The sequence below is a fragment of the Apostichopus japonicus genome, chromosome 22 (assembly GCF_037975245.1).
Source record: "Apostichopus japonicus isolate 1M-3 chromosome 22, ASM3797524v1, whole genome shotgun sequence".
NCBI lineage: Eukaryota > Metazoa > Echinodermata > Holothuroidea > Aspidochirotida > Stichopodidae > Apostichopus > Apostichopus japonicus.
This window is the reverse complement of record NC_092582.1, coordinates 10,404,477-10,421,843: the sequence shown is the minus strand read 5'-3', so window position 1 is coordinate 10,421,843 and position 17,367 is coordinate 10,404,477. Positions and strand designations below refer to the sequence as shown.

Genomic DNA, 17,367 nt, shown 5'->3' with positions numbered 1-17,367 from the left:
CATAACTGTACATTGTATCCCTGCTTGTTATTGTGGACATCATGGGCCAACATTAATACATTGTGAACTTTCAATAATTTTTTTTAGGCAGTACAGTACAGATACGTAGCCTACGGTCAACAGGTTCAAAGGTGCTGGGGGTTCCTAGCAAGACACGTCAGAGTTGTGCTACCATCATGTGCAGTCCAAAGAATCAGAAGTGAGTTTCCAGCCAATGGTCATTACACTGGATTCAAGATGCCAGGAGAAAACTCAATTGTATAGGAAGCCTTGGTTGAGAAATCCCTCACCTTTTCTATTCTACGATTGTGTTGGATTATCAATCCTTCAGGGTTCCCTCAGTGTTGATATATTAAAATTCAAGACTTTAAATTAAGGATGAAATGGTTATTTTCCAGATCCAACATCAACAATGAAAGAAAAGGCATGCTTTGAAGCATTTGGACACATGTATTGGCGTGACCGTGATGTCATATAATATGTGCATCAGTGAACGGGCATTGACCTTTTTAGGAGCATTTACCTCCCAGACATGTTGGCTTGTACCTTTAATCTGGAAGCCAAAATATCCATATCTCCAATGATATTTGACAGAAAGTTATAATAAAGACCAATGGAGGCAGCAGAACTCTTGAATGTTTAGACTTTGTTTCTTCAGCAGCAGGTGGTTTGTTTTACAATCTTTCTCCAGAAACTCAGCAGTACACCCTGTTAATGGTCTTTGATTGTTTTAATGCGTGTGATGCTGTGTTCCAGTTGCGTGTCAGTGTTGTATGTGTCGTCGAGCGTGGGTAACATTTACAGGTATGCATGTGAGTTGCGTCGTACAGTATTTCTTGGTTTAAATTACCCTTTATTCTATTTGCTTTTGGTTTATTCTAATTAATTTATCACATTCATTTGAACCTAAAGTTTCTTTATCATGACTGTGCAGACTTTTTGTTTGCTATGAGAGCTTGAAATTTTCCTCACTTGTAAACAAACCTCTTTACTCAGCAGTAAACAATGTTCATATGCTACTCCAGGGAGGCCTAAAGTGGTCTAAACTTGCCTCAACTGACCCAATCTTTGTACCACTTGTACTTCCATTCATGCTCCATAACAGCCAAACCAAGAAAACCAGATCCTAATTGATAAGATATAAAAAAAGATGTTCTCCTGTTGCTCTTTGGAACTTTTCCTGAAGGAGAACACTTGTGCAGGTTGATATAGATGCTAATAGGAGTATGCCACCTTAAGTAACAGCTGAGATATTTAAACTCCACATTAAACCTCCTTTTTATGATAGTTTGAGAAGTTGTGACTTACATCATTTCTGTGTATCTCTGTCTATTGGGTGAATCTTCATATGGTGTCTCACACATGTTGTACAGTCTATATGAATAATACAGTAATGAACTTTAAACAAGTGAGAGCCCAATGATTGACATATTCCCTAGTGTGATAAGAAGTCATTCCATCAGCATGACAGGCATCTACTGAATGTCTAAATTGTTCTTGGGTCCACAGAATGTGTTTTAAGCACAGTCCCTCAGTTTGGTGCTACTTACCCCCTCTGGTGGAAACTTGGTTGGCCTTCTTCCCTCTGAAAATTTGATCACTCCCAGCATCCAGTAAGCATGCGCCCTTAGCTGTGGCTCTAAAGTGAAAGAGAAAAAGTTACTTGTTACTTTGGCACTGCTTTTCAAAGGTATTTTGTCAGATTTTGGTGCAAAAAATACTCAGGAGAGCTATGTACTAGCTGTGACCAGATCTAGAATGAGGGCGATGTTCAAACAACATTCCAAACTAGTTGTAGTCCATCATATTGACTAGTTTCTCAGTGTAAGTCTTGTCTTGTATCATTCTATGTGCAGCTATTCAACTGCTTAGACTTCCAATAAATGCTTACAAACAAAACTAGTGAATAGGTCATTGGAAAATTGGTATATTTTAAGGATAAAAACTGATTAGTATTTAGAAGAATGGGTAGAAGGAAAGGCATGTTTGATAGGCATGCAACAACCTTCAAGCCAGGTAACAGGTTTGGCTTTACTGCTTGAACAGCTGCTGAAGCTGATGCCAATTGCACTGGTGATATTCCTAGCTCTTCTGATACAGATATGGCAACTAATTCCTCTTGCAAACCTGCTTATAGAAGGCTCGACAAGGAAGAGTATGAGAGAGTAATTAACCCAGCAGATAAAGGACATGAGATATTTTCAACTCAGTCACAACAAACCATGTTTGCCGAATCTACAGGAAACAGGTTAGTTAATTTACAAGCCCTAATAAGGGCCTATCACAGTGCTATGATGGCTCACAGAGAGACAAGCAATGGATGTGGGGACGACCCTATAGGTCTTTCTGATATGGAAGAATTGTAGGACTTGAATCAAAGGTTGTGTTTGGAATCACTATGTAGCTACAAGAGTGAACTCTTGTCCATCTAAAAAGCTTAATAAAACAGTAACAAACCTGGCAAGAATCCTTCAGGTAGCATACGCCCATTAAAAGCACCATTGACTTACACACTAAATCACAAAAGTAATGTGGTCTCTAAGTCTAGATAGAAGTTTTCACTAGCTAAATGCTACCCATCACCGGATAGCTGTCAAGTTGGCCTTTTATGGCACCATCAATTTTCCGTATCTGGACCATGTAGATTTGTTGCTATCCGAGCCGGAAGTTTTTGTCACTTGTAAACAAACCTCTTCACTCAGTGGTAAACAATTTTCCTATGCTGCTCCTGGGAGGCCTTAAAGGGGTCTGAAATGGCCTCAATTGACACAATTTTCTCACCACATGTACTTCCATTCATGCTCTTCAATGTGCAAGCCACAAAAAACTAGATCATGATTGATAACAGGTCACAAAAGATGTTCCCTTGCTGCTTTTTGGCACTTTTCTTGAAGGAGAACAATTCGGACTGATATAGACTCTAATAGGAGTATGCCACCTTAAGTGAGAGATGAATTTTTTTTTTTAATACCAATATGATACTTTTTATCGTCGTCACAATATAAACCACAACAAAATTCTATGCAATTATCATTTTAGGTCCATAAAGATGTATTTTCAGAGATTTCAGTATGCAAGGTGCAGTGTGTAAATACACATATGAGCAATACTGTGTAAGCAGTAACCAGGTCTACGTCTGCAACATTTCCAGTCACCAATTTTGATAAGCTTGACCAATTTGGGTGCATCTATGATTCCTGCAGGTTGTATTGGTATCCCTGATCACAGTCCACTTGGTCTGGCTTGCCCTACCTGCAGAAACGTCATCCAGAGAAGGGTCAGCGGGGAGGGTTTTTTCGTCTCTGGCTCTGAAAAGTGATGGAAACTACTTTTGTTTAGCTCAGCTGATTCCTCCCAAACTGACCTACAGGACATACCCCAATGTATTCCTGAACTGTTTGGAACATGTTAAACTGATATTGCATATCACTCCAGTGCAACTGTTAAGTTACTAAGAATAAGAGAAGAGAATTGAAGGTGTTCTTTGCCAAAACTGGATCATTGGGATTTGTAAACCACAGCCTCACTGTGTGACAAGTACATTTATGTAGCTGATCAATATGAGCTACCGTACTTGCTCTTCATATTACATACTACAAGTCTGTGCACTCCATTGAATATGGCTACTGAAGTACAATAATAAACCAAGTCTGTTACTAAATAAATGATCGCCTCCTATATTCTTTATACGACATGCTCGACGGCCACAAACTGAAACATGGTGTCAGAAGTAAACTTAAGATAATTTCGAGGAACATTCTTGCGAGATTCGAAGGACTGATCACCCAAAAATCACCGTGAATTAGTCAGCAATTCGGTAAGATTCCGCTATGCGAATGCACCATTAGAATAGCATACACAGTATCGTATGTATAGGACTATGCGATAAAACAGTACAGTAATCCGAGACGCAACGTAGAATGCAGTGTGATGTGGTAAGCAAAGAAAGGAACTGCAGATTGTACGCTAAACTATAGCACGGTGATAATACAGTAGTAAAGCCTTGTGAAACAACAGTCTGGTGAGGTGAAAATAAGAAAAGAAAACAATCGCATTACTGTACGTACCGGTACAATACAAAACCGTGTACACGTTGGAGAATTAAAATTAACATTCAGACGATTCCTGAAATAAATTCTGCCAGAAGATCGCGAGTTACAATAACAGTATGGATAAAGTTCCCCCACCAGAGAAGATTGATTTTGCTTCTCCCAAACTGGCAAGCAGATGGCAACACTGGAAAGAAGAATTCAAGCTACTGTATATGCAGAACTGGCAATGTCTGACAAAGATGATAAGTTAAAGGAAAAATGTGCCTCTATCTTATGGGCACTACCGGACGTGAGATATATGAGACTATAAAACCGGTACCAGCTGCAGGCGCTGCCGATGTTTCCCCGAAAATTGGAGAGCTCCTCACACTCTTTGATGCCTACTGCAACCCAAAGCAAAATGAAACTGTAGAAAGATACAAATTCTTCACAAGATTTCAGGAGCCAGGGGAGCAGTTGGACAGATACATCACTGAACTCAAAGTCCTGGCACAAACATGTAACTTTGAATCATTGCATGACCCGCTTGTCCGGGATAGGATCGTGTGTGGTATCACAAATTCGGCACTCAGAGAGTGATTACTACGGGCACAGAAACTTACCCTGAAATCATGCGAGGATATGTGCCAGTCGGCAGAACTATACAGAGAAAGGATAAGGAACATCGAGACGAAAACAGAGGTGCACGTGCTCCGACAAAGCGGGCAAGACGCCAGACTTCAGAAATGCAAGTACTGTGGGAACAGACACATCTTTGGGAAGAACCAGTGTCCTGCATATGGAAAGACCTGTTCCAAATGCGACAGGAAGAACCATTTTGCAGCTCAATGCAGAACAGCTACACGCAAAGCGTCAGCGAGCGGATCCCAACGGAGTGGACCCAAAAGGGGAAAAATGAAACCGAAACCGTGGGTAAATGCTGTAGCGGAAGGTGCGTCCAACGTTGGCGACAGTTCCTCCAAGTCCCTCTCAGATGACGACTTCGAGGACGTCAATACGGTGAACCTGCTCACTCCTCCAAAGACAGAGAACAATATAAACTATATTAACTATAAGCAACAAAGTCACATTTACGCTGACATGAGTATAGATGAAGTAAGAGTCACTTTTCAAATTGATAGCGGGGCAACCTGCAACATCTTACCAAGCTCAGTTATGAAGAAACTAGGTAAGCAAAACATTAAGCAAACTAGCCAGGTATTATCAATGTACAATGGGAGTACCTCAGAGCCAAATGGTAAATGCAAACTAAAATTGGTGAACCCCAAAAATGGAAAGAAATACCGGGCTGAGTTTGTGATTGTTGACAATGATATTGCAATCCCTCTGCTGGGCAGCAAAGCGGTCCAGCAGATGGGTCTCATAGAAATTAGACATGAAAACATTGCCAAACCACTAGGCGTCAATGCGATCACGAATGCAAATGATGGTAAAAATGTCAAAGTTGGGAAGGAGGGGCAAATTACTAATGTTGAAAACCTGTACCAGGAGTACAATGATGTTTTTGAGGGCATAGGTCAACTAGAAGGGGAATATAAACTATGTAGCTAGATCCCAATGCAGTACCTGTAGTTCATCCACCCTGTAGGTTCCCTGTGGCAATCCGAGACAACCTCAAAGCAGAATTAGATAGGCTTGTGAAACAAAACATCATAAAGCCAGTTTCAGAGCCATGCAACCCCCTAGGTCTCCAGTCTAGTGACTGTGGTAAAGCCGGGGAAAATGAGAATATGTATCGACCCCAGAGACCTAAACAAGAGTCTCATGCGCAGCCACTATCCGATGCCTACCTTAGTTAGAGGATATACTCCCAGATTTAAGTAAGGCTCAGGTCTTTAGTGTATTCGATGCTAAGCATGGGTTTGGCATGTGAAGCTTGATAATGAGAGCTCACTTTTGACCACGTTTAACACCCCTTTTGGAAGGTATCGATGGCTAAGGCTTCCAAAATGCTGCGCCGGAAGAGTTCCAGCGTAGGCAGCATCAGGCCCTAGAGGGTTTGCCTGGTGTAAAATGTATTGTAGACGATGTTATCGTTTATGGGGAAGGTCCCACCAAAGAAGCAGCTATCCGTGATCACGACCAGAAGGTAAGAAACCTCATGGATAGATGTCGAGAGAAAAACTTGCGACGCAATAGAGATAAGGTCAAGTTTAGGACAGATGAGGTATCCTTCATGGGTCATTTGATTACAAGCCAAGGGTTAAAACCAGATCCAAGAAAGGTTGAGGCAGTCATTAAGATGCCAAAACCCACCGATGCGCAAGCAGTTCGGAGATTCATAGGTTTTGTAACATATCTCAGCAAATTCCTACCCAAACTAAGTGACACATGCGAACCAATGCGCAAACTGACGCTGAAGGACACAGAGTGGTCGTGGCATGAAGTTCACGACAAGGCTTTCAATAACATTAAGAGCCTAGTCACCTCACAACCAGTGCTCAGCTACTATGACTCTGCAAAGGAACTTACCTTGCAGAGTGACGCGTCAGAGTCCGGACTGGGTGCTACGATAATGCAAGACGGTCACCCAATTGCATTTGCTTGTCGCGCCTTGAGTGACATAGAAACGCGATATGCGATAATAGAAAAAGAACTCCTGTCTGTCATATTTGGGTTGGAAAGATTTCACCAATACACGTATGGTCGTAGAGTGACTGTACAAACAGATCACAAACCACTGGAAAGCATCGTCTGCAAACCGTTGTATAAGGCACCAAAACGCCTACAACGAATGTTGCTGCGACTCCAGAGATATGACGTAACCTTAGGCTATAGGCCAGGCAAACAGATGCAGCAGGCTGACAAGCTCAGCAGAGCGTATCTTCCAGGAAAACCTCAAGGTCATACCTCTAGAGAGGTACAGTAGAATCAGTGAACATGGTGTATCAACTACCCATAACTGATTCCAGAAAACAGGCAATACAAGCGCACACAACATCTGATAGTACACTGCAGACACTCATTACCATCATTCACAATGGGTGGCCACAGTCTCAAAATTACTTACCACAGTGTGTGACTCCCTACTACCAATGTCGGGATGAGTTAACAGTGCAGGATGGCGTGGTAATCCGTGGTGAAAGAGTTGTTGTTCCCAAAACACTCAGGAGGGAAATGCTCGATAAAATTCACTCTTCGCACTTAGGAATAGACGGATGTCTTCGTCGTGCTCGTGAATGCCTGTATTTGCCAGGTATGAATGCCGAGCTGAAGGACTACATCCAAACATGCGACGTGTGTGCTTCTGTGGGAATTAATCAGCCCAAAGAGCCACTCATGCCACATGCAATAGAGCGAAGACCATGGTCCAAAGTTGGCGTAGACCTATTCCATGTTCATGACCGTAACTATGTCGTGACAGTCAACTATTTTTCTGGTTTTTGGGAAATTGACTTTCTCCAGGACACCACCTCCAACCGTGTGATACACAAACTGAAAGGGCAATTTGCTCGTCATGGTATCCCAGACGTTTGCATGTCTGATAATGGACCCCAATTTAGCTCCTATGAGTTCAAACAATTTGCACGGGATTAGGAATTCAGACATACAACATCTTCCCCAGGGTTTCCCCAAAGTAATGGTAGGGTGGAACAAGCAGTCAAGATTGCAAAGTCACTAATCACCAAAGCAAAAAAAGCAAGGAAAGACCCATATCTAGCTATCTTAGCTTATAGAAACACTCCATCTCAAAACATGGACCCCAGTCCAGCCCAATGCTTGTTTAGTCGTAGGACAAAGACACTGCTTCCTACTAGCAGTAAACTGTTGAAACCTGTTGTGCCAACAAAGGTGACAGAGCAGATTAAATCAAACAAGGCAAGACAAGCCTACTATCATGATAAAGGCTCACATTCGCTTCCAACACTTAACACCGGAGACACAGTCAGAATTATGCCACCATCCAAGCGTCAAGAGTGGCAAAAGGCAATTGTCCAAAACCAAGTGTCTCCCAGGTTGTATGAAGTTATGACTGAAAAGAGGCGTGTACATCGCAGAAACAGGAAACACTTGCGACACACAAAGGAGACTTACACACCCAACCCCGAACCACTGGAAACAGTTGAGCAAGAAATTACTCAAACTGATCCACACACACAAAACCCCCACACTGTTAAAGATTACTCAGACAGACTTCCACAGCAGACACGTTCAGGTAGAGTACTTAACGTGTGTCCCAAGCTATCTGAGAGATTATACCACTTAGTTGTAGTAAAGTTGTTAAAGGTGCTGTTTTAGGCTCCCTATAAAAACTTATGTATATCTTTTTTTTTTCTTTTTTTTTTACTTGAGTTTAGCATTAGTGCATTTAACGTTATGAACATAAGTATGCTCGTATCGAGTAAAATTGCATTGCATGCTGTTTACATTCACCAAGTTGTGACGTGACTTAAAATCTAAAGGAAAGGAGATGTGACAAGTACATTTATGTAGCTGATCAATATGAGCTACCGTATTTGCTCTTCATATTACACACTACGAGTCTGTGCACTCCATTGAATATGGCTACTGAAGTACAATAATAAACCAAGTCTGTTACTAAATAAATGATCGCCTACTATATTCTTTATACGACACGCTCAATGGCCACACACTGAAACACACTGTAACAGTATGTACAGTAGTCAAAAGGAACGATTACTGAAATGCTATCTAGATACACTGTTCACCTCAACAGCATATCCAGTCCATTTAAAGGTTTGTGCATAGGTTGTTACAATGTATTAAAGACAGTTATAAGGGAAGAGAGGTGGATAGGGGGGCATATTTCATGAAAAACATTAAAATTTGTTGCTCGGCAAGGAACAACAACGTCAAATTACCTCATTCTCCATTGGTGGTGAGCACTGGTTCCTATACTGTAGTTACTACAGTAGATCTCCCATGGAAGCATCAGGATATCTCTTTCTGCTGTCAGAGTTGTTTGGGATTTGTTGTTACCTCATCTAACCAGTTGAGTCCAGTGATACCACACCCAATCAAAGTATATAGCTGTGAATGCTGAGGACTTAGCACATCAACTTTCTCTGAAAATTCACAAAACAACAGAAAACTAATGATAGTGAAAATAGGCTCAAAAACCCCTTGATGCACATATGCAGGAGCAGAAAATGCATACCTTAGTGGATTATTTGCTGAATAAGACTCAAAACATTCTCTGTGCAAGGTTTTAGCACTCAGCAGCCACTCCACTTAGGATACAGACCTCATACAACATTGTGCTACAGCTGGTGTAGACGTGGTCTAGGGTACTAACGTACAGGTAGCGCTATTATGAACCTGAGGCCTAAGCTAACAACATTATGGGTATTTCATGCATTGAAACTGAGTATTTGTCCTTAGTCAAACACCAGGTACTTCCAACTTTAGCAAAAATAACCTAAAATATGGTTACCATGTACTTTAGGTGCCCACAGATGTCAAATTTCACTGAACTTAGTCGTTCACGTCACACACACGGTAGGCATTTTGGTCTGATTCTGAAGGATTTTGAATATCGTGCATTTGGCACCTACTTAGCCAACGAAGGAATAAAATTACGGAAGCTTTGGTAGGTCAAGGCTTAATGACCCAATAGTTTATTGGGGAGGAAAACTGGTCAGAAATGCTCAAAATGTTGTTCTAGTCTCATGTATAGAAACGCACATGCTCTTTGTGGTACTTTAAGGCTGTAATACTAGTTTATGCGTAAAAATCACCCAAGCTTGAAATTTTCAGACGTTTGCTTGAAAACCATATTTACACACCATAGCAACTACTTTGGTCCAAAATTGGGACTTCTAGCACTTAAAATGAAAAATTTGGCATTTTTGCTTAAGGTAGCATATGCCCATTAAAAGCCCCATTGACTTACACACTAAATCACAAAAGTAATGTGGTCTCTAAGTCTAGATAGAAGTTTTCACTAGCTAAACGCTACCCATCACCGGATAGCTGACAAATTGGCCTTTCATGGCACTATCAGGTTTCCGTACCATGACCATGACGAATTTTTGCTATCCGAGCCGGAAGTTTTCGTCACTTGTAAACAAACCTCTTCACTTAGTGGTAAACAAATTTCCTACGCTGCTCCTGGGAGGCCTAAAGGGGTCTAAAATAGCCTCAATTGACCCAATTTTCTCACCACATGTACTTCCATAAATGTTTTTTAACATGCAAGCCACAAAAAACTAGATTATGATTGATAACAGGTCACAAAAGATGTTCTCGCGCTTCTTTTTGGCGGATTGATATAGACTCTAATAGGAGTATGCCACCTTAAGTGAGAGATGATTTTTTTTTTATTACCAAAATGATTTGATCTGATTTATTGATTTGTTTTTCACGTGTAAATTTACAGTGTGAAGGAAGTCTTCCAAAATGCGTACAACAGCTTAACAAAGTAGAAGACTCCCTGTATAAAGGAAAGAAGAAAAGTATTTACATAACAATACAAAATACTATATATGGTGACAATATTTACGATAATAATTTGTTATCGTGCAAATGAATGTATGACTTGTTAATAACTGGATATAACGTCTTTGGCAAGGGCGGCGGAACCGGGGGGCACAGGGGGCACGTGCCCCCCACTTTTCCTCAGGTTAAAAATGTGCCCTTTTTCTACATAAAAATTGAGGTGTCTCAAGTTAGCAAGAGGCCAGGGAACTAGAATGAACACTCGGGAAGGGCCGTTTCCGGCCATCTAAGGGGTTTGTAAAACCAATTTTTTTTCTTGTACGCTCCGCGCCAACCATAGGCGTACGGGGCGGAGGGGGGGGGCAAGAAATTTGGGAAATTTCCAGAGGACAAGAAATTCGGGCAAATTTCCTGGAAAATTCGGGCAGCCTAAGAGGAGAAATAAAAAAAAAAATGTATATATATGTATATATATATATATATATATATATATATTTTTAGGCTGCCCGAATTTTTCAGGACTTTTGCCCGAATTTCTTGTCATCTGGAAATATATATATAAATATGCAATAGCTTGCCCGAATCTTTTTCAAATTTTTGCCCGAAAAATTCCATGATTTTCTTTATTTAGCATCATGATGCCCGAATATTTCCGTGTAACACCGTAAGCGCAGTTCATCTGGGCTACCACGCTTTTTGCACGATCAATTTTTTTCTAACTAGTCAAATGTTTACCTGGACCAAGGGCGGCGGAACCGGGGGCACAGGGGGAACGTGCCCCCACTTTTTCTCAGGTTAAATATGTGCCTTTTTTCTACATAAAAATTGAGGTGCCTCAAGTTAGCAAGAGGCCAGGGAACCAGAATGAACACTCGGGAAGGGCCGTTTCCGGCCATCTGAGGGGTTTGTAAAACCAAAAATTTTATAGTACGCATCGCGCCAACTGATGGTGGCGCTCCGCTCAGATAGTCGTGCATACAACTTTATTGTCGTCACAATATAAACCACAACAGAATTCTATGCAATTATCATTTTAGGTCCATAAAGATGTATTTTCAGAGATTTCAGTATACACGGTGCAGTGTGTAGATACACATATGAGCAATACTGTGTAAGCAGTAGGGGTTAGCAGTATAAGATCGCGGCAAAAGCAAACTGCGGTTGCCGGTTCTCGAGCCCAGGATCCAAAATAGTTCTCGCTCTCGAGGTACAGAGCACAACCAACTGCGCCACGGCAGCTGTTGATATATATGTATGATCGTTTCTAATACTTAAACTTCCCGATACCGAATAAGATTGCGGCAAAAGCAAACTGCGGTGGCCGGTTCTCGAGCCCAGGATTCAAAATACTTCTCGCTCTCGAGGTACAGAGCACAACAAACTGCGCCACGGCAGCTGTTGATATAAATGTATGTTCGTTTCTAATACTTAAACTTCCCGATACCGAATAAGATCGTGGCAAAAGCAAACTGCGGTGGCCGAATCTCGAGCCCAGGATTCAAAATACGTCGCGTTCTGGAGGTACAGAGCAAAACTAACTGCGCCACGGCAGCATACTTACAGCTCCCCATGTAGGCACTCGCTGTAAAAGATCGGCAAAAGACGTCATCACCGGGGATTCGAACCACCGATGCAAAGGAGAGCCTCGCTCATCAGCTCGTACAGTGCGCCAAGCCATCGCGCCACTGTATGGACTGAGATATTAGCTCGATTAACTAATACTTACAGCTCCCCATGTAGGCACTCGCTGTAAAAGATCGGCAAAAGACGTCATCACCGGGGATTCGAACCACCGATGCAAAAGAGAGCCTCGCTCATCAGCTCGCACAGTGCGCCAAGCCATCGCGCCACTGTATGGACTGAGATATTAGCTCGATTAACTAATACTTACAGCTCCCCATGTAGGCACTCGCTGTAAAAGATCGGCAAAAGACGTCATCACCGGGGATTCGAACCACCGATGCAAAAGAGAGCCACGCTCATCAGCTCGTACAGTGCGCCAAGCCATCGCGCCACTGTATGGACTGAGATATTAGCTCGATTAACTAATACTTACAGCTCCCCATGTAGGCACTCGCTGTAAAAGATCGGCAAAAGACGTCATCACCGGGGATTCGAACCACCGATGCAAAAGAGAGCCTCGCTTATCAGCTCGCACAGTGCGCCAAGCCATCGCGCTACTGTATGGACTGAGATATTAGCTCGATTAACTAATACTTACAGCTCCCCATGTAGGCACTCGCTGTAAAAGATCGGCAAAAGACGTCATCACCGGGGATTCGAACCACCGATGCAAAAGAGAGCCTCGCTCATCAGCTCGTACAGTGCGCCAAGCCATCGCGCCACTGTATGGACTGAGATATTAGCTCGATTAACTAATACTTACAGCTCCCCATGTAGGCACTCGCTGTAAAAGATCGGCAAAAGACGTCATCACCGGGGACTCGAACCACCGATGCAAAAGAGAGCCTCGCTCATCAGCTCGCACAGTGCGCCAAGCCATCGCGACACTGTATGGACTGAGATATTAGCTCGATTAACTAATACTTACAGCTCCCCATGTAGGCACTCGCTGTAAAAGATCGGCAAAAGACGTCATCACCGGGGTTTCGAACCACCGATGCAAAAGAGAGCCTCGCTCATCAGCTCGCACAGTGCGCCAAGCCATCGCGCCACTGTATGGACTGAGATATTAGCTCGATTAACTAATACTTACAGCTCCCCATGTAGGCACTCGCTGTAAAAGATCGGCAAAAGACGTCATCACCGGGGATTCGAACCACCGATGCAAAAGAGAGCCTCGCTCATCAGCTCGTACAGTGCGCCAAGCCATCGCGCCACTGTATGGACTGAGATATTAGCTCGATTAACTAATACTTACAGCTCCCCATGTAGGCACTCGCTGTAAAAGATCGGCAAAAGACGTCATCACCGGGGATTCGAACCACCGATGCAAAAGAGAGCCTCGCTCATCAGCTCGCACAGTGCGCCAAGCCATCGCGCCACTGTATGGACTGAGACATTAGCTCGATTAACTAATACTTACAGCTCCCCATGTAGGCACTCGCTGTAAAAGATCGGCAAAAGACGTCATCACCGTGGATTCGAACCACCGATGCAAAAGAGAGCCTCGCTCATCAGCTCGCACAGTGCGCCAAGCCATCGCGCCACTGTATGGACTGAGATATTAGCTCGATTAACTAATACTTACAGCTCCCCATGTAGGCACTCGCTGTAAAAGATCGGCAAAAGACGTCATCACCGGGGACTCGAACCACCGATGCAAAAGAGAGCCTCGCTCATCAGCTCGCACAGTGCGCCAAGCCATCGCGCCACTGTATGGACTGAGATATTAGCTCGATTAACTAATACTTACAGCTCCCCATGTAGGCACTCGCTGTAAAAGATCGGCAAAAGACGTCATCACCGGGGATTCGAACCACCGATGCAAAAGAGAGCCACGCTCATCAGCTCGTACAGTGCGCCAAGCCATCGCGCCACTGTATGGACTGAGATATTAGCTCGATTAACTAATACTTACAGCTCCCCATGTAGGCACTCGCTGTAAAAGATCGGCAAAAGACGTCATCACCGGGGATTCGAACCACCGATGCAAAAGAGAGCCTCGCTCATCAGCTCGCACAGTGCGCCAAGCCATCGCGCCACTGTATGGACTGAGATATTAGCTCGATTAACTAATACTTACAGCTCCCCATGTAGGCACTCGCTGTAAAAGATCCGCAAAAGACGTCATCACCGGGGATTCGAACCACCGATGCAAAAGAGAGCCTCGCTCATCAGCTCGCACAGTGCGCCAAGCCATCGCGCCACTGTATGGACTGAGATATTAGCTCGATTAACTAATACTTACAGCTCCCCATGTAGGCAATCGCTGTAAAAGATCGGCAAAAGACGTCATCACCGGGGATTCGAACCACCGATGCAAAAGAGAGCCACGCTCATCAGCTCGTACAGTGCGCCAAGCCATCGCGCCACTGTATGGACTGAGATATTAGCTCGATTAACTAATACTTACAGCTCCCCATGTAGGCACTCGCTGTAAAAGATCCGCAAAAGACGTCATCACCGGGGATTCGAACCACCGATGCAAAAGAGAGCCTCGCTCATCAGCTCGCACAGTGCGCCAAGCCATCGCGCCACTGTATGGACTGAGATATTAGCTCGATTAACTAATACTTACAGCTCCCCATGTAGGCACTCGCTGTAAAAGATCGGCAAAAGACGTCATCACCGGGGACTCGAACCACCGATGCAAAAGAGAGCCTCGCTCATCAGCTCGCACAGTGCGCCAAGCCATCGCGCCACTGTATGGACTTAGATATTAGCTCGATTAACTAATACTTACAGCTCCCCATGTAGGCACTCGCTGTAAAAGATCGGCAAAAGACGTCATCACCGGGGACTCGAACCACCGATGCAAAAGAGAGCCTCGCTTATCAGCTCGCACAGTGCGCCAAGCCATCGCGCCACTGTATGGACTGAGATATTAGCTCGATTAACTAATACTTACAGCTCCCCATGTAGGCACTCGCTGTAAAAGATCGGCAAAAGACGTCATCACCGGGGACTCGAACCACCGATGCAAAAGAGAGCCACGCTCATCAGCTCGTACAGTGCGCCAAGCCATCGCGCCACTGTATGGACTGAGATATTAGCTCGATTAACTAATACTTACAGCTCCCCATGTAGGCACTCGCTGTAAAAGATCCGCAAAAGACGTCATCACCGGGGACTCGAACCACCGATGCAAAAGAGAGCCTCGCTCATCAGCTCGCACAGTGCGCCAAGCCATCGCGACACTGTATGGACTGAGATATTAGCTCGATTAACTAATACTTACAGCTCCCCATGTAGGCACTCGCTGTAAAAGATCGGCAAAAGACGTCATCACCGGGGATTCGAACCACCGATGCAAAAGAGAGCCTCGCTCATCAGCTCGCACAGTGCGCCAAGCCATCGCGCCACTGTATGGACTGAGATATTAGCTCGATTAACTAATACTTACAGCTCCCCATGTAGGCACTCGCTGTAAAAGATCGGCAAAAGACGTCATCACCGGGGATTCGAACCACCGATGCAAAAGAGAGCCTCGCTCATCAGCTCGCACAGTGCGCCAAGCCATCGCGCCACTGTATGGACTGAGATATTAGCTCGATTAACTAATACTTACAGCTCCCCATGTAGGCACTCGCTGTAAAAGATCGGCAAAAGACGTCATCACCGGGGATTCGAACCACCGATGCAAAAGAGAGCCTCGCTCATCAGCTCGCACAGTGCGCCAAGCCATCGCGCCACTGTATGGACTGAGATATTAGCTCGATTAACTAATACTTACAGCTCCCCATGTAGGCACTCGCTGTAAAAGATCGGCAAAAGACGTCATCACCGGGGACTCGAACCACCGATGCAAAAGAGAGCCACGCTCATCAGCTCGCACAGTGCGCCAAGCCATCGCGCCACTGTATGGACTGAGATATTAGCTCGATTAACTAATACTTACAGCTCCCCATGTAGGCACTCGCTGTAAAAGATCGGCAAAAGACGTCATCACCGGGGACTCGAACCACCGATGCAAAAGACAGCCTCGCTTATCAGCTCGCACAGTGCGCCAAGCCATCGCGCCACTGTATGGACTGAGATATTAGCTCGATTAACTAATACTTACAGCTCCCCATGTAGGCACTCGCTATAAAAGATCGGCAAAAGACGTCATCACCGGGGACTCGAACCACCGATGCAAAAGAGAGCCACGCTCATCAGCTCGTACAGTGCGCCAAGCCATCGCGCCACTGTATGGACTGAGATATTAGCTCGATTAACTAATACTTACAGCTCCCCATGTAGGCACTCGCTGTAAAAGATCCGCAAAAGACGTCATCACCGGGGATTCGAACCACCGATGCAAAAGAGAGCCTCGCTCATCAGCTCGTACAGTGCGCCAAGCCATCGCGCCACTGTATGGACTGAGATATTAGCTCGATTAACTAATACTTACAGCTCCCCATGTAGGCACTCGCTGTAAAAGATCGGCAAAAGACGTCATCACCGGGGATTCGAACCACCGATGCAAAAGAGAGCCTCGCTCATCAGCTCGCACAGTGCGCCAAGCCATCGCGCCACTGTATGGACTGAGATATTAGCTCGATTAACTAATACTTACAGCTCCCCATGTAGGCACTCGCTGTAAAAGATCGGCAAAAGACGTCATCACCGGGGATTCGAACCACCGATGCAAAAGAGAGCCTCGCTCATCAGCTCGCACAGTGCGCCAAGCCATCGCGCCACTGTATGGACTGAGATATTAGCTCGATTAACTAATACTTACAGCTCCCCATGTAGGCACTCGCTGTAAAAGATCGGCAAAAGACGTCATCACCGGGGACTCGAACCACCGATGCAAAAGAGAGCCACGCTCATCAGCTCGCACAGTGCGCCAAGCCATCGCGCCACTGTATGGACTGAGATATTAGCTCGATTAACTAATACTTACAGCTCCCCATGTAGGCACTCGCTGTAAAAGATCGGCAAAAGACGTCATCACCGGGGACTCGAACCACCGATGCAAAAGACAGCCTCGCTTATCAGCTCGCACAGTGCGCCAAGCCATCGCGCCACTGTATGGACTGAGATATTAGCTCGATTAACTAATACTTACAGCTCCCCATGTAGGCACTCGCTATAAAAGATCGGCAAAAGACGTCATCACCGGGGACTCGAACCACCGATGCAAAAGACAGCCACGCTCATCAGCTCGTACAGTGCGCCAAGCCATCGCGCCACTGTATGGACTGAGATATTAGCTCGATTAACTAATACTTACAGCTCCCCATGTAGGCACTCGCTGTAAAAGATCCGCAAAAGACGTCATCACCGGGGATTCGAACCACCGATGCAA

At 44.5% G+C, this 17,367-nt stretch overlaps 1 protein-coding gene across 29 annotated transcripts in view; it reads right to left on the bottom strand.

Annotated features, from left to right (window-relative positions):
- The window catches only part of LOC139963600 (uncharacterized), a 46,775-nt gene extending 36,545 nt beyond the window's left edge, over positions 1 to 10,230 (bottom strand). For 10 of the 29 annotated variants that reach the window (XM_071964509.1, XM_071964515.1, XM_071964519.1 and 7 more), the window contains exons 1-4: positions 9,448 to 10,223; positions 8,876 to 9,079; positions 3,253 to 3,308; positions 1,551 to 1,639 (exon numbers count right to left, since the gene is read on the bottom strand). In XM_071964509.1, coding sequence (XP_071820610.1) covers positions 1,551 to 1,639; positions 3,253 to 3,308; positions 8,876 to 8,946 — 216 coding nt within the window. In that variant the 5' untranslated portion in view covers positions 8,947 to 9,079; positions 9,448 to 10,223. Of the gene's footprint in view, positions 1 to 1,550; positions 3,309 to 4,067; positions 4,204 to 8,875; positions 9,080 to 9,447 lie in introns of those variants that run through there. The other 19 variants (XM_071964529.1, XM_071964530.1, XM_071964534.1 and 16 more) reach the window with 13 other exon arrangements.
- Between the last annotated feature and the right edge of the window lie 7,137 nt (positions 10,231 to 17,367).